This window comes from Mauremys reevesii, linkage group 1, assembly GCF_016161935.1.
Source record: "Mauremys reevesii isolate NIE-2019 linkage group 1, ASM1616193v1, whole genome shotgun sequence".
NCBI classification, from domain to species: Eukaryota; Metazoa; Chordata; order Testudines; family Geoemydidae; genus Mauremys; species Mauremys reevesii.
In genome coordinates this window covers 12,402,818-12,420,770 of record NC_052623.1, presented here as the reverse complement: position 1 = coordinate 12,420,770, position 17,953 = coordinate 12,402,818, and the positions used below count along the sequence as shown (strand labels likewise).

Below are 17,953 nucleotides of genomic sequence, written 5' to 3'. Positions count from 1 at the left end.
AGGGAAACCAGGAACATGGAGGGAGTGTCGCTGGTACCTGCTTGGGCAAGCTTTGATTGTACGCTACCGATGAATAGATCGAAATGTAAGTTCATAGTTCTATTCAAGGTGGGATTTGTCTTACAATGCTAGAGCTATAAAGTGGTGCCTGTTATACAAATAATTACTTGTATTGCTGTCATGCCAGCACTTTGTACCAACGTTGTCCTCCCCTCAGCCTTAGAGAAGATGTCTGAAAATACAGTCTGGGACTATACAGAGCATTTTGCAGGGTGTATGGGTATGTCTACACTAGGGGTGGACAAAATTTTTGGCCTGAGGGCCACATCTGGGTGGGTAAATTGTATGCAGGACCATGAATGTAGGGCTGGGGAGGGGGTTGGGGTGTGGGAGGGAGTGTGGGGTGTGGGAGGTGGTGCCTTGTCACGTGGATGGAGAGAAGTGAAGCAGCTGACTCCATGTATTGTGTTGTAAATATACGTGCCACTTCACGACACATGTAGAAGGAAAAGCTCTTTGGCCTGTAGAGCCTACAATGACCCCGACAGGTACTGTACTGGGGATAACTGCTTCCAGGCAAAGGTGTGGAGACCGCTCATCTCTCAGCAGTAAGTAGCCTTCATGAATAGGGGTGTGTGAAGAGGAGGGACTGGGCAGCATGAAAGAAGGTGTGAAGGAAAGGTTAGGAGGGATGAAAAGGAGGTGGATCCATAAGAACAAGGTGGATGTAGGACTTCTCGAGGGACCCTCTGTGACGTTATGAGTCTGATCTAATATCTCACTGAAGGATGACAGGGCCAGAAAGAGTTAATTACCTCACAGACTGACCTGACGAAGGACCGAACTTCAGAAACTGGTTAGGAAGATCTGTAAATGACTAGAGCTTTGAAATGCAAGTCTGCATTGTTAGAGGTAGAAGGGGAGATGTTTGCTCAGGTCTTGTGATGTAAGCAAACAAGTCTTGTCTATTGCTATAGCTTTGATTCAAAGATCAAAAAAGGAATATTAACGTTTAGGAAGACACTTGAGTGAAATAGTATTATTGTCTATGTGTCTCTCTGAAGGTTGTGGTAACCTGTATCTGAACTGTTTAATGGTTAAATTACCCTGTGCTAATTGCCAGGATGTTTGGGAGAAGGAGAGTTAAGCCTATTGTTTTCTCAGGCCAAAAGGCTGCTGGAAATGTATAAGAACCCTGGGACATGATCCTGGTTCATCTCAGATCTGCTTTGGGTTTCAAGAGGGAGAAACCTTAAGCCATAAGGATTGAGATCCCCAGTCACTGACTGGAGTCACCCTGAATATGGACATTGGACTATAACCTATGGACTATTTCTAAAAGGACTTTTGGCAACTACAAGCTCATCTCTGCTGTGTATCTGAACCTCAAGAATTGAATTCAAGTCTGTCTGTATATTGATCTTTTAACTTACACTCACTCTCTTTTCTTTTTTAATAAAATTTAGTTTAGTTAATAAGAATTGACTATAAGCGTGTATTTTGGGTCAGATCTAAGTTATAATTGAACTTGAGTATGTGGCTGGTCCTTTGGGATTAGAAGAACCTTTTGTTTTATATGATGAGATAAGATTTTCACTAATCATCATCATATCTGACAGGTGTGTCTGGATGGAGGCCGGAGGCTGGGCACTTTAAGGGAACTGCGTTGTTTGGACTTCTGAGTAACCTGTATGGTAATATAGAAGCTGCTTTGTGCTGGCTTGGTAAATCGAAGTATTGGAATATCCACCAGCGTTTGGGTTTGTCTGCCCCATTTTGTTTGCAGTTCACCCTAATTGAGTGACCTCAGCTGGCTCCCATGGCCAGCACTATCACACCCTCAATCTCTTAGCATGGGGACGCCTGTGTAATTTCTGCCTTTCCTGGCTATGCTGGGAACTACTCCAGTCTGCTGCCACTCCACAAAAAACCACAAACACCTCCCCCCTCCATCTGCCTGAGTCTGTAGATGGAGTGTGGCGGAGTGACCTAGGGCATAATAATCCCCTTTTCCCTTTCTTTGCACACAAGGTCGGGTCATCTGCCCTGCACCTCTAATTGGAGTTCCAGTCACTATACTGAGCTGTTCATTTTCCTATCAAGGAACTTTTGCTGAACTTTTATGGGGAAGGATGTTGTATCCTGGGAGTTCAGGGTAGTTATTTTAGGATAGTCCCATAACATGTACTCTGGGGTGGGAGTTTTGCCTGGTCCCTTGGGGTAGCATTTTATATGGCAATGAAGAAAGCAGTTGTTGAGACCAGACCTGGTATATTGTGCTCCCTACAACTGGCCCTGCCAGAACCGCAGTCTCCAGGTGTAGGAAGAATTCCACAGGCTCCAGCACCCCAGTCACAGAGTCTGTGAGCTTTCATCCTAGCACCTGGACCATGTCCTAGCTGCCTCTGCTCCTCACGCCCCAGGGCCTCGGTGAGCACCACACACTGGATGAACCCGGGTAGCAACATGTGGAAGAAGGGCCTGGGCATTTCCCTGCAGTGCAGCTCCAACATGAGGCATTACACCCAGTTCAGTTCGGACCAACCCTCCTCCTTGGGAGGCCCCCGGCTTCCTCTTTGGGTCAAATGTTCATCCCTTTGCAGAGCACCACACTCCTGTCTGGGGTGTGGAATAACCCCACCCCCATCCCAGGCGTTCGGCTGCAGTCTGAGGGAACCCAGCTGGATTTCTGGCAATCTGCCTCCGGTCAGGCACCCTGGGAGTGACGACATGCTGCGGCTGCCTAGGGGAGCTTTGCCTTATTAATAAGGGTTTGTGGGATTGGTAAATTTCAATCCAGCCAGGCACAAGGAACGTCTATTTGAGCATGGCCTCCTGGAGCTGAAATTCCCACTGCCCAGGTCCAGCCCCACCTCCCCTTCCCCAGAATCTGCCCCGCTCCCCTCTGGGGCAATTAAACACCCTGAATTTCGGGGAGGGGGGACTGGGAAAACCCAAGCCTGAGCTCCCTGGAGTGCGGCTCCCAGCCCTTAAGTGGATCTGGAGGCAAAGGGGCAGGCAAAGCAGATGAAAACTTCCCCCCCATCACCTTAAGGGAAACTCATTCCCATCGCTCCCTGGATGGCCCCCTCCTCATGTCAGCATCTCTCCCCAGCCCCACTTCCCAGCAGGGGAAGGGATCCGGCAGCTGCTCTTGTTAGGCTTATAAGAAGCACACGGGATCTTTTTCAAGGGAAACGGCAATACGCCGCGTTTATTGGCGATACAACAATTAGCATATGCATTCAATCACACCACACACACACACACAGTCACACACCAGTCGATGTTATAGTTACCAGTCCAGAATCCGGATCAATCTAGTGGCCAGGTAGGTTGATCACGGGTAGGGAGGAGCCGGGTTCCGTCGGTCGTGACACGATGCTCCAGGGAAGTCTTGGCAGGACGAACCCAAAATTTCATGGCAAGGCACCCTGTTTATATAGTGATTTTCCATCATTGGGACCAATGAGTTTTGCACTGTCATGCTGTAATCAATCGCCGTTTGACGAGTGCTTGTTTTCTTAAATTGTCCTCGTTCTTGATCGTGTTCTTTCATCCGTCTCTCAGGGAGTTACCCAGGCTGGTTTCGATCACAGCTCTCTTGTGTCCATTGATAGGTGCCTGTCTCATCCTTAGAGTCGTCAATCTGCCCCCCTCTGACATTTCATTAGGGGCATGTCCTTGATTGCTCCCTAGAACAACTGGCCCAGCGGTGGCCTTCACACTTATCTTCTAACACACACATTCCTCATTGGCACACAAAACAGGATTGATTTACACAGAACATTTGAACAAGTTGCAATGCAGGAGAAAACAATCATTGCATTCTTTTTCTTATTTCAAAATGCTAATTTTAAACCCACAACAAAGTGGTGACCCTAAAAGTCTATTACTGGATGGGCCAGAATGGCGAGTGGGAGCCCCCTTGCCCAGGGCAGTGGTCTGGGGCAAACCGAGGGCAGCAGAGACCTGGCAGGGAGCTGCTCCGGGCACTGCACAGCTGGGCCTGGGACCCAGCTCAGGGGCACATCCCCACACAGCAGCTGGATGGGCACAAACCACATGGACCCTGCAGAGTGCAGTGCCTGGTGTGGGAGGAGGGGCTGTGACATTCCCAGGGGGTGATTGCGCTTCTTGCCCTGCAGCTCTGGTCTCTGGGCAGGTGAGACGCCGATGGCCTGTGCCCCCAGCCCTGAGAGGCCCTGAGAGGCCAGTTATGTTACCTGGCCTCCCCTGCGAGAGGCAGGACCTGAGTTAACTGAGAGTGGAGCCCAGCTGAGGAAGGGCTGGGCTGGCACCATAAGGCCATGAAGCTGAGCGCACACGCCCTGCCCCTTGCTGGAATATGTCAGCTGCCATGGTAGTGGTCAGGCCTATTTATGCCATTACTGATTAGACCCCACGCAATCCCAGAACAGTCAGTGGGCAGGCAGGTGGGTAAACTAGCCCAGAATTGGACCTTTGGTTTCACCAGTTAAAAATATCATCTTCTGAGCAAATCTGATATAAAAGTGACAGATATAGACATGGGACCCCACAAACTGTCCTGTTACAGATTCACCTGGCCGAGACCCAGATTAAAGCCATCTATTGTATTAGTGAAAATATTTTGACTTAGGTCATTTCTTAGTCTTGTACTGAAGTCATCAAAAGTCGGTACAAAGTGCTGGCATGGCAGGAACACAAGTAATTAGTTATATAACAGGCACCACTTCATAGAATCATAGAATTCAAGATCAGAAGGGACCATTATGATCATCTAGTCTGACCTCCTGCTAGATGCAGGCCACACCCTGCCCCATGCTTCGGAGGAAGGCGAAAAACCTCCAGGGCCACTGCCAATCTTCCCTGGAGGAAAATTCCTTCCCGACCCCAAATATGGCGGTCAGCTGAACCCCGAGCATGCGGGCAAGACTCTCCAGCCATACCCTCTGGAAAAAGGTTATATCATATCATTGACCCCTTGTACTATTTACCAGTGTGGCACTTAATTGACCTATTGACTAAGCCCGTTATCCTATCATACCATCTCCTCCATAAACTTATCTAGCTTAATCTTAAAGTCATGGAGGTCCACTGTTTCCTCGGTAGGCTGTTCCAGTATTGCACTCCCCTGATGGTTAGAAACCTTCATCTAATTTCAAGCCTGAATTTCCTGACTGACAATTTATATCCGTTTGTCCTCGTGTCCACATTAGCACTGAGCTGAAATAATTCCTCTCCTTTCCTGGTATTTATCCCTCTGATATATTTAAAGAGTGCAATCATATCTCCTCTTATCCTTCTTTTGGTTAAGGAAAACAAACCGAGCTCCTCAAGTCTCCTTTCATACGACAGGCCTTCCATTCCTCGGATCATTCTAGTGGCCCTTCTTTGTACCCGTTCCAGTTTGAATTCATCCTTCTTAAACATGGGAGACCAAAACTGCACACAATACTCCAAATGAGGTCTCACCAACGCCTTATATAACGGGACTAGCACCTCCTTATCCCTACTAGAAATACCTCGCCTAATGCAACCCAAGACCGCATTAGCTTTTTTAACGGCCACATCACATTGCCTACTCATAGTCATCCTACGATCAACCAGGACTTCTAGGTCCTTCTCCTCCTCCGTTACTTCCAACTGGTGCGTCCCCAGCTTATAACTAAAATTCTTGTTAGTCATCCCTAAATGCATAACCTTACACTTCTCACTATTGAATTTCATCCTGTTACTAATACTCCAGTTTACAAGGTCATCCAAATCTCCCTGGAGGATATCCCGATCCTTTTCCGAATTGGCAATACCTCCCAACTTGGTGTCATCCGCAACCATTTATAGCGCTTTATAGCGCTACCATTGTAAAACAAATCCCACCTGGAACAGAACTATGCAGGGCCGCCCAGAAGGGGGGGACAAGTGGGGCAATTTGCCTTAGGCCCCGAGCTCTGCAGGGGCCCCCACGAGAATGGCTGAGGCTCCCTCCCCGACCCTGGCCCGACCCTGCCTCCACCCATCTTCTGGAGGCTCAGCGCAGCCAGCAGCGTCCCGGACAGCTGCAGCGTGGCTCTGCTCAGCCTGGAGCTCGCAGCCCCACCCCCTGACCACGCGGCTCTGAGCAGGGCGGAGCTCAGGGGCCCCGCGGGTGCCACGCTGCAGCTGTCGAGGGACGCTGCTGGATGGGCTGAGGCTCCGGGTGAGGGGGGAGCTGGGGGTAAGAGGCCAAGGCTGGGGGGGTTGGCTAAGGGGCAGGAAGTCCTGGCGATAGGGAGGGGGAAGAGGTTGGGGCGGTCAGGGACGGGAATGGGGGTTGATTGTGGGCATTCCAGGGGTCTGTCAGGACTCAGCAGGGGGTCGGGGCAGTCAGGGGACAGGGAGCAGGGGTGGGGTCCCGGGGTGGTGGTTGGGGGTGGGGTCTCTGGGGGACGTGAGGGGGCAAGGAGCAGGATGGATCAGGGATTCTGAAGGGGGTGGGCAGTCGGGGGGCAGGAAGTGGGTGGGGGTCGAATAGGGGGCAGAGCCCGGCTGTTTGGGAGGCACAGCCTTCCCTACCCTAAAGCTCATTCAGCAGTTTGAGGCTTGCAGAAGAGCCAAGCTGTTAGCTTTTCCATTAGGGCTACCGTCCCTTTCACTTTTCAAATGCCAAATTATAGTCTACATGTAATTTCAGTGCCATAGGGAGATTCATGTCAGGGGAGGGGAGCTTCATTTCAAATTAGCCGCTGGGGGAGGGATCACATGAGAAGAGCAATATCCTACACCACCTACCTCCTTCCCAACTCTACCAAGGGAGACCCCCCTCCCTGCATTCCCTGAGGCTCCAGAGGGGTTAATTCAGTGGTTCTCAAACTTTTATACTGGTGACCCCTTTCACATAGCAAACCTCTGAGTGCGACCCCCCCCCTTATAAATTGAAAACACTTTTTAATATATTTAACACTATTATAAATGCTGGAGGCAAAGCGGGGTTTGAGGTGGAGGCTGACAGCTTGTGACCAGCAAGTTAAAGAAGTCTGGGCTGGATGAATGGACGGTAAGGTGGATAGAAAACTGGCTAGACGGTCAGGCTCAATGGGTAGTGATCAATGGTTCCATGTCTAGTTGGCAGCCGGTATCAAGTGGTGTGCCCCAAGGGTCAGTGCTGGGGCTGGTTTTGTTCAATATCTTCATTAACGATCTGGAGGATGGTGTGGACTGCACCCTTAGCAAGTTTGCAGATGACACTAAACTGGGAGGAGTGGTTGATACGCTGGAGGGTAGGGATAGGATACAGAGGGACCTAGACAAATTAGAGGATTGGGCCAAAAGAAATATGATGAGGTTCAACAAGGACAAGTGCAGAGTCCTGCACTTAGGACGGAAGAATCCCATGCACTGCTACAGACTAGGGACCGAATGGCTGGGCAGCAGTTCTGCAGAAAAGGACCAGCTGAATATGAGTCAACAGTGTGCCCTTGTTGCCAAGAAGGCTAATGGCATTTTGGGTTGTATAAATAGGGGCATTTCCAGCAGATCGAGGGATGTGATCATTCCACTCAGCACTGGTGAGGCCTCATTTGGAGTACTGTGTCCAGTTTTGGGCCCCACACTACAAGAAGGATGTGGATAAATTGGAGAGAGTCCAGTGGAGGGCAACAAAATGATTAGGGGCTGGAGCACATGACTTATGAGGAGAGGCTGAGGGAACTGGGATTGTTTAGTCTGCAGAAGAGAAGAATGAGGGGGGATTTGATAGCTGCTTTCAACTACCTGAAAGGGGGTTCCAAAGAGGATGGATCTAGACTGTTCTCAGTGGTAGCAGATGACAGAACAAGGAGTAATGGTCTCAAGTTGCAGAGGGGGAGGTTTAGGTTGGATATTAGGAAAAACTTTTTCACTAGTAGGGTGGTGAAGAACTGGAATGGGTTACCTAGGGAGGTAGTGGAATCTCCTTCCTTAGAGGTTTTTAAGGTCAGGCTTGACAAAGCCCTGGCTGGGATGATTTAGTTGGGTTTGGTCCTGCTTTGATCAGGGGGTTGGACTAGATGACCTCCTGAGGTCCCTTCCAACCCTGAGATTCTATGATTCTATGACCCCCAGTAATAACCTTGTGACCCCCTGAGGGGTCCTGACCTCCAGTTTGAGAACCCCTGGGGTAATTTAATTTTAGCACCCTGTGTCCATTCACAGGCATGTGCTATTTTGAGCATTTCAGTTTCCACAACATAGGCTCATCCCAGATTCTGGAACAAGCTCAAATGCTCAGTTCATGGAGTATGTACATAAGCTATACTAAAGACAAACCCACAGTAACCGTCTACAGTTTGTGAGGGACCCCATGGAGCTAGTCTCTAGGAAACAGATAAATGCATAGAGGTTAAGTCTATTAATGGCTATTAGCCAGGATGGGTAAGAATGGTGTCCCTAGCCTCTGTTTGTCAGAGGGTGGAGATGGATGGCAGGAGAGAGATCACTTGATCATTACCTGGTTGGTTCATTCCCTCTGGGGCACCTGGCATTGGCCACTGTCGGTAGAGAGATACTGGGCTGGATGGACCTTTGGTTTGACCCAGTATGGCTGTTCTTATGTTCTAAGCTAAATGAACCCAAAGTTATGGAGACAGATATGAGTCAAGGAAGCCAGCAGAGTATCAGAAACCTAGGAAAATCTCTGCAGGGATGGGCTCAGGCGTTTGGTCACAAGCTGAGGTGGTTCAAAAGTTTTGGATTTTTTTTAAGCAGAATTTTTTTATTGTTTCTTTAAACAATCAAACACAGCAAGCAGCAAACATTTGGCCACACACTTCTGAAACCCCAAACCATATTCAGGTTTTGGCAGACTAATTTCAGCTTTTCAATTAAAAAAAACACAACACATTTTGAAGGAAAGCAGACATTGTCTGTCATTTTTTCCTGCTTTTTAAAAACCCTTAGTTTTCGATTCAGAAAAAGTTTTGACGGAAAATATTTATCCAACCCTTTTAATGAGCTTTAGTGCCTTTTAGCACTAGCTGATGCTGAGAACCAGTGACACCTTGTAAAGAAGTTTTCTCAAAACTGGGTTTGTGCCGGGATGTGGAAGGTTTATTCTTCCCAGGGCCGCCTGTGGCGGGGGAGCAAGTGGGGCAATTTGCGCCAGGCCCCGCAGGGGTCCCCACTAGAATATAGTATTGTATAGTATTGCAATTTTTTTTATGTAAAGGGCCCCCGAAACTGCTTTGCCCCAGGCCCCCTGAATCCTCTGGGTGGCCCTGGAACTATGAGCTTCCATTTTGATCTACTCATTGGTAATGTAATCAAAGCTTGCCCAAGCAGGTACCAGCGACACTCCCTCCATGTTCCTGGTTTCCCTTTGGAACGCTGGCAGAATAGCAGGACGGCTTTGGATCTGGCAAGTCCCATCACCATGATTTGTGTTAGAGAGAAAAAGTCAGCAACATGAATAGGACAAATTAGAAACCAGCACACAGCTTCAGAGCAGCAACGTGGACCAGGATGACGGATCCTCCAAACAGTGGAGGGCTCAGCTCACTGGGGAAGGCGATGCCGCCTCTGGTAGCTGTTAATAGGAAAAAGCCGATCAAACAATTGATAGGAGATTATTTCACACAGACAGAGATCCTTAAAGCTGGACAGAGCTGCTTCTTCCCCCTCAACCTGCTTCTGTCTTTGGTACCAATCACTAGTAAGCACGTTGCCCCCAAGCCAGTCCCAGAGGCCCTGATTTGGAGCTTGTTGTCTGCCACGTAAGTGTATTCCAGACCAGTTATGAATAATAAAGACAGGAGTCTATGAAACACTGGCTGCAGACACCAGTAACACCTTTTTTTAAAAAACTGGATTTAGGGAAAATCTAGAGCTGGGCAAAGAAGGATCATTCCATTTTGTGGAGGATTTTGATAGTTCAAAATTTTGATTTGTTCTGACGTGGAATAAAAAAACCCCAAATTTCAAAATTCTCCACATAAGAGAAGGGAGCACAGCTCTGGGGCAGTGCCCCAAGCAGGCTGTCCCAGAGTTGGGGGCAGTGGAAGTCCTGGGACTATGACTCCTAGGCAGCCCACCAGCCAAACTGCCAAGAGCCAGGCGGGTGAGCTGGCCAGAACCCAGGCAGCGTTCTGACAGAACAGCGTCGAAATCAAACCAGCTCTGCAAAAGGTTTGGAATTTGACAATGTGTCAAACTCTAATGAGAAAACATTTTGTTGAGATTTTTTCTGACCTGCTCTGGTAAAATAGTCCTGTTTGGTCCTTTTGAGAGGATGTAGCCCCACTGGGGATATAATGTGTCTAGAGAGGAGGGAGATGGAGACACACTTGTGTTGGGTTAGGGGATGTGTGTTCAGCTTATAGCTGAGAACACCGAAGGTAAATAGACAACCTACAGTTAAACCCACTTATTTCTCAACTGGTTTCATGTGACATGTTTGCCTTGTGGGGTTGCTCTCTGCTCTGCACTTCAATACGGAGGTCGAGTCATTCTCAAAAGAATGAAAACAAAACTTTTATTTCTTACCAGAGTTGTAAACACATGTCTGGGTCATCTTTCCTATGGTACAAACAGAGAGGATCAATGAAATGGGATCTGCCCAGGTAGAATTTTCAACTGTGTTCTACTATTTCCAAAGAAACATAGGAACTGCTGGACAGGATCTAGCCTGGTGTCCTGTCCCTGACTGAGGTGAGCCCCAGCTGTATCAGAAGAAGCTGCAAGAAACCCAGGAGGGGAATAACCTACACAGAGAGGAAATTTCTTCCCCAACCCTGGCAGTTAGTGACTGCCTTTTGTCCTCAGGCCTAAGCGTTTATTGCCCTTTTAAAACAATTAGTTTATCCTATGTAACAACTGTGGAGATTCTGTCTATATCAATGGCTAATTCTTTTTTTGAATTCTGCTGAGCTCTTGGAGTCATGGAAACGTTGTGTCAATGAGTTCCACAAGTTAACGCTGCATTTTATATAACAGGGCCATACACCCTTTCACTAGTTTAAATATGTTGTCTTCAGTTTATTCTTGTTTTATGAGACAGTGGTAAATTGCACACTGCCATTTCCCCGTATATCTCCATCGTGTTTCCTTTTATGTCTTTTCTCTTAGCTCAGCCATCCCAATCTCTCCCACAGAAACCTCTCCAGACCTCTGATCATTTTCACCCCTTGTCTCTGAACTCTTTCTCCATCCCCCGATAAATCTTTTAGAGCCAGTGATCAGAACCAAACCGAGTATCCCAGGGAAGAGTGCCCCATGGATTCATGTAATGGGGTTATAATTAAGGCTGCGAGTCTGTCCCGGAGGTCATGGAAGTCACATGACTTCTGAACCTGGTAGGTGCAACCGAGCCCAGGATCACCTGAGCAGCATGGGAGGCTCCGGTGCAGCCACACTGCCCTCTCCCCACAGCAGCGGTCCCAGGCCGGCAGGGACGCCCCCCGCCAGCAGCAGTGCTGACGATCCTGGGCTACTTCTCCCCTCCCCCAAGCACCAGCGGGAGCCCTGGAGGCCCCAAGAACACCCAAGATTTAGTCTGGGGTATATAGTACAAGTCATGGACAGGTCACAAGGCCATGAATTTTTGTTTGTTGCCTGTGACTTGTCCATGACTTTTACTTAAAAAAAACCCATGACTAAATCTTAACCTTAGTTCTAATATCTCCACATTATTCTCCATCCCATCATTCCCGATGCATGGTAACGTTTCATTTGCTTTATTAGACCTAGCAGCACATTGAATAGAGATTTTCATTGAGATTTGCACTGAACTCTCCACAATGCTGGCCAGATTTCCTTCTGAGTTGATACAGCTCATTGACAACACAGTGAAATTATTCCTCACAATGTGCATTACCTTGAATGTGTGTCAGTGAATTTCACCTGATGTTGAGTTGCCCATTCACCCAACTTGGTTAGATCTCTCTGAAGTTCCTCACTCTCGTCCCTAATCCTGACTGCCCCAAATAATGTGCCATCTGCACACTAGGCCACCTCACTGCTCCCTTTTCCACAGTCTACGGATTTGCTGTGCTGTGTCTGAGCAGCCACAGCTGCTCTGCCAGGGCTCTTGTGGACTCTGTACGGGGCGTGTATGTGTTGAAGACTTGCTGTAGCTTGGGGCCTTCACCTGCCTTTCTAGTGCTCCCATCACCATGATGTCCAGGCATCTTCTTTCCTCAGTGAGCGCTTGGGACCCAGTGTCCACCCACCCCAGCCCGAGCTCTCTCCACAGTAAATAGCCCCACACAAATATTTCTCATGTTCAGCCTAGTACTCACCACCCAGGTATGCGCAGTTAAAATGGCTGCAGGTCCGGTTTGTGCTCCGGAGGTCAAAGCTGTTTTCCTCTTGTCCTCGGGACACACTGAATATCTCATAAACTGGGATTAACACTTCTTCTTGCTCAGGATTATGTGACATGTTCTGGATCTTCACGCCGAGGCATGTGTGGATGATGAAGAGTGAGCCCTTCTCTAGTGCCCTCTTAGTCCTAAATCCCTCAGCCACTTCTTTATTAATCGATGAAGAGGCAAAGTATCCAAATCTGATGTTACCCCCGCTGTGCTGAAAACTGACAGGAACCCCTCGGTACACCGTCATATTGTACATCACATTACATCCCCCCGACTTCTCCCATAAGAGCTGCAAAGCTCTTGTCAAATAATAATGAAAGGCTTGGAACTGGAAATTGGCCATGGAAGCAGCTCGAGATCTATTAGTCCCACTCACAGCATCATTAAATGTAGTTGGAAGAATTGCCATTGTATGGGTTGTGGTCAGTATAGGCTACTATGGCTATTCCATACTCATCTTTAAAGCCATTGGGGAGAGCAAGGTTTTTTTTCACATTGTTCCATTTTTCTGTTGCATTTTCCCACACCGGGCTAAAGGGAGACATTTCCGACTGTATCAGATCACGTGCAATTCCATCCATTTTTTCACCACACCTTAGATATTGGTCATCAAAAGCATCATCCATCATGCTCAGATTCACCTGAAGTTTTGCCTGGGAGAATAAAGGAAACATACGGTCACATTAGCATTTGTGTTACAATAGCACCTAGAGGTCACACCCAGGATCGGGGCCCCGTTGTGCTCAGCCCTGTACAAACACACTAGGAGATGGTCTCTGCCTGCGGGAGGTCCACCGGAGCTGCGGGACAGGCGACCGGCAGAGCGCCCCCCACGGCGTGCAGCCCTGCTTGGGGTGGCGACATGGCTAGAGCCGCCCCTGGGCAGAATCCTCAGTGTGTTGCTTTGCAAATGTTCTGTTGGCGCCATGATTTTTTTGGCGGGGGGGGAGGGGGCGGCACACTCAAGGACCAGCAAGCCCTGTAATCATTACAGATGCATTTTTAGCTAACTGGGGACTTTGTTAGCGTAATAGATATATTGTGTGCAGGTGGGGAGTGGGAGGTTAGGAAGAAAGGCAGGAAGAGATACATTATTAGGGAAGACAAAACATAGGGGAACAAGAGACATGGGAGGGAGCTAGGAGGGACTGAGATCCCAATCCACTCCCACGGGAATATCTATAAACCATCCCCATTTACCTCAGCAGGAGTCAGTGGGTTGCCATCTCCGTATGCCAGCCATGCACTGCATGCTCCAGGGCTGGCGGTGCCCATGGGAAGGTTCCATCCAGGATCCAAACCCCAAATGCACACGGAGGACGGCAACACCGTAGTGGTGGGTTCTATAAACCCCATACTAGTTAACCAGGGGTAACAGGAGCCTGAGCCCCTTAGGGTGCGGGGTGGCACCTGGAGAGGTGTTAGGTACAAGTGGTGATCAGACCCAGTTGGGAATGTTCCCTCTTGGGCTGAAGCCAGACAGAGGCCTGGAGCCAGGAGGCAGCCTGGGAGGCTGGGGGCAGAGGTGAGTTGCCTTGGGCCAGGAGGAAGCCAGCGGCAGTGTTGGTAAAGCCTAGGGGGCGTTTGGACTGGAGATTGAGGGGCTGCAGGGAGAGTGGGGGGAAGACCTCGGCAGTCCCTTTCCTGGCAGTAAAGAGCGGAGAAACCTGAGGGGAACAGGAAGACTCCTGCAGGGTGAGGAGGAAGCCTGAGCAAGGCAGAAATTGGTTTAATTTTGTTCTTTTGGTTTGGGATCCCGTTGGGTGATTCCACAGGGAGCCCTGTGAGCCCGGCCCTGAAAGGAGGGTGAGCCGGGACTGGAAAAAGGCTGTGGTAGGAAGATATCCAGGGAGGCAGCAGCAAGGAGTCTGATGGAGCAGACCTTGGCTGCTGGTCAGAGGGTCCCTGGACTGGAATCCAGTTTAGTAGGAGGGCCTGGGGGTCCTCTTCCAGCCACTGCAAAATGTGGCATGGGGCCCTGATTAGGCAAACACCTGTCTGGGGTGGTCTCGGTGCACTTGGCCCTTCCTGCCTCAGCGCACAAGGCTGCGCTAGATGACCTCCTGAGGTCCCTTCCAGCCCTACGTGTCTATGGGTCTAAGGCAGTATGGCTGCCTGCAGAGCCTTGAGCAGAAACACGAGAAAACACCGAGTGCTTCACTGGCAAAGCTCGAGAGTTTACCTGAGGGATTTCCAGCCAGGTTTGAAGGCAGATGTATGTCAAGGGAATCAGCAGAGACTTCACCATGGTTCCAACATCCCCAGTGCGGCTGCGGGAGAATCCATCAGGAACGTCAGTGGAGATTTGGGGGGAAAGAACACATGAAAACCAAACATCCTCCCCATTGTTTCATTGTGATCCACTGTTCCACATTCAGTGACTGGGATTTCCCAGGCAGGAATTGCTCTCTCAGGGACAGCAGCCCAGCCACAACAGAGGCGAGTTTGACCCTGAAATACAGCTCTCAGCTTGGGGGTGGGGAGTAGTTGTGGGGAAATCCTGCTTTCACTTCCTAAAGGATTCTGGGGGGTGGAAATACTGTACTAGGGCTGCTGTGTTTACTCGAAAGTGCCGTTAAACTGCTGCACAATACACAGAACCCAAGAGCCCAGGCAGGTCTGATGATCGTATCCTAGAGAAAGGGGCTAAAATAACGATATAACTGAATAGTTCAGTGCCTCACCCAGGTGCCTGGTCAAGTGTTTGTTCAGCAACTACCTTATACACGCTGCGCCTCGCTGCTTAGTTCTGCCCCGTTGCTAACAGGGTGATCAACGACTCAGATGTCAAACACCAGGGCTGATCCTCGGCCCAATGGTCAGAGCCACACAACCCTCTGAGACACAAACAAACAGACCTTGGTCACCTGGCCTGGTCAAGGACCCAAACCCCAGCCACATGGAGACAAACAGCAAGGAGACCAACACACAACTCACCAAGTCCCTTTACCTCCATGCGCATGAATAGAACTGGGCCCAGAACTGATCCCTGTGGGACCCCACATGTTATGCCCTTCCAGCATGACTGTGAACCACTGTAGAATTCCCACAGCAGTGGGAATACCTGGTGGGATTGTTTTCTGTGTTATTGAAAACCATCCATTCTTCAGTGAAATATGTACTTACTGACAAGATTAATAATGGCCATGTGCCCAGCCCCAGCAAGCCCTACACAAATTAGGGCTGATGAATTTTCTGAGCCCCAAGTGGGTGCTCAAAGCACAGTTAAAAGTTTAAGATCCCCTTCTGGGGGTGGGGGGAGTGGGGGGAGAGGGACTCAGGCCTAGATGAGTCTGAGTAAAAGTTAATAAGTTTAGCTTAAATATTTAAGTGATACCTCCAGCTATATAAGGAAGGGAAGAGTTTATTTTGCTTTGTGTTTTAGAGTGATAAAGTTTTAGATAAGAGCACCCCTTGTTTGTATCAAATTTTCATCAGCCAGAAGCGCTGTGTTCCCATTGATTTATTCCTGACACCGCCTGGAGTGACACAGTTAAGTCACTGCTTTGGGTTTTAAGATCCCAGGTAACATGGGGTTGCAATGCATATGCTCAGAGGCAGAAACATAGGAGCCTACGGAATTGGTTACTGCAAAAATTTAAGTGCCGAGTGAGGTTTTGTGCCTACGGGGTTTGGGGCTACTGAACAGGGACCTTGTGAATCCTGGAGGGGCCTGATTTGGGGATTTAGGTGCCTAAAGTCACTTTATGATTGGATCACTTTATGATTTGGATGACTTGATGATTCCCTGCTCTGTTCATTCCCTCTGAAGCACCTGGCAGTAGCCACTGTTGGAAGACAGGATACTGGGCTAGATGGACCTTTGGGCTGACCCAGTCTCGCTGTTCTTACGTTCTTATGTTAAAATAGGAGCTAGGTAGGGTTCAAAGGGTTAGATATCAGCTGTCCTGGCAATCTCTAGGGAGAGATGACCAGGTTTCTGCTTGGGAGGCTCGCCTGATGTTATCAACAGATTGTCTTGTTGGTTGTGTCAATAGAGGAGGGATCTTTACAACGAACAATCAAGGGTGTTTGTACTCTATGGAAATAACTGCTATCAATGTATTTTATGATGTAGGTGTGGACACAATAAGTGGATTCTTTGTTTTCACTACATAGGGGTTTAAATATTTCTGTAGCTTCCCTCCCTGTCCCAAAAACATTTATAATTTCATAACAAAATAGAGCTCGAACATCAACTCAACAGAAAATATTGGACTTTTCATTCTGTGCACCCCCCAGATTCTACCCTCTGATATTACAATTTGCGTAACAAAAGGGCCCAGCAATCCTGTTAGGGCTTCTCCTCGCACTCTCTTGGTTCTTGTCACGCAGACAGAAAGCCAGAGTCCAAAGTGCAGGCAATGTGATGTTTATTGGGGTTAATCAAGCAAGCACAATCACAGCTCGGTACACCAGTAAAGGTTTTCCTGTCCCTCTCCCCTCCCCTCTTTCTTAGCAGGCTTAATTATACCTCTAGTGCACTCCCCTGGTCCCACCCCTTACAATCTATGGCTATCTTCTGTTTTGGAGGGTTGTGAGTCTGGGGGCTTCTGTACCACCTTTTTTGTACCCCATGGGAGGGGTAGGGAGTGAGGCTGTGTTCAGGGTCACTATTTCTGTGGCTTTTAATGTTTCTTATACCTCCCCCAATCCCTTTGCCCCTCCCAACTGCTTGCTTGACCTTGTCTTGGGAGAGGAGTTGTGTATTTGTATATCAAACTCCCACCATATCCAGCAACACTTTGACTTTGTCCCTTATCTTTTCTCATTGTACTAAAACCCCCATCTGGCTGGGCAGAAGCGTTGTTCACACATGTTAGTAAGGATATAGGAATATCAAAAATGAAACAGGCAAACAAAATCCAAGAGTTTTATCTCTGGCAAATATACAGGTCTGCATGGTATCTTACCATCACTAGCAGATCCCAATGCAGATTTTGGCCCCGTTGTGTTAGGGGAAGTACTTAGGGGGGGCTGTGCCAATCCCAGAAAATTTACAATCTAAGTCATAGAAAGGTTGGTAGAAGAAAGAGAGATACAAGTAACTTGCCCATTGTCACACACAGCCAGGGCTGCCCGGAGGATTCAGGGGCCCCGGGGCAAAGCAATTTTGGGGGCCCCTTCCATAAAAAAAAGTTTCAATACTATAGAATACTAGATTCTTGTGGGAGCCCCTGTGGGGCCCGGGGCCTGGGGCAAATTGCCCCACTTCCCCCCCTCTGGGCAGCCCTGCACAGAGCAGGCCAGGGGCAGAGCTGGGATGAAAGCCGTGGTCTCCTCACTCCCAGCCAGCTGCCTCGTCCACTGGCCCCCCCTCCCCCTCAGGTCCACAGGTACTGGACAGATATAACTGCGGGCAGATTGGTATCATTGTCTAAACCACTGTGCAACCTGTTGTCTAGAGATAAATGCAGCAGAAGTGTCTGTGATTAGGAGAGTGAAGAGTAAGAATTGAATGATGTTACAATACCTGACTTTCCCAAGTGTGTCTGAGTCCCTGGCAGGCTGCTGACCCGAGCAAGAGCTGGCTGCAGTTGTAGAACTTAATCTGCAATGTTTATAACACAGGAAGCAGCTGGAATTTATCTAAGAAATCTTCCTGCTGACTGTCCGCAGACCGGGGACCTCCCTCAGGCAAGCCG

At 48.9% G+C, this 17,953-nt stretch overlaps 1 protein-coding gene across 1 annotated transcript; it reads right to left on the bottom strand.

The window, feature by feature from the left end:
• Nucleotides 1–9,173: 9,173 nt before the first annotated feature.
• On the bottom strand, nucleotides 9,174–17,848 carry LOC120378108 (T-cell ecto-ADP-ribosyltransferase 2-like). The gene is given in 6 exon segments (XM_039497100.1): nucleotides 9,174–9,523; nucleotides 10,480–10,512; nucleotides 12,234–12,714; nucleotides 12,716–12,961; nucleotides 14,491–14,578; nucleotides 17,782–17,848. Coding segments are annotated over 5 exon segments (933 nt in total). The 5' UTR covers nucleotides 14,557–14,578; nucleotides 17,782–17,848; the 3' UTR covers nucleotides 9,174–9,416.
• Between the last annotated feature and the right edge of the window lie 105 nt (nucleotides 17,849–17,953).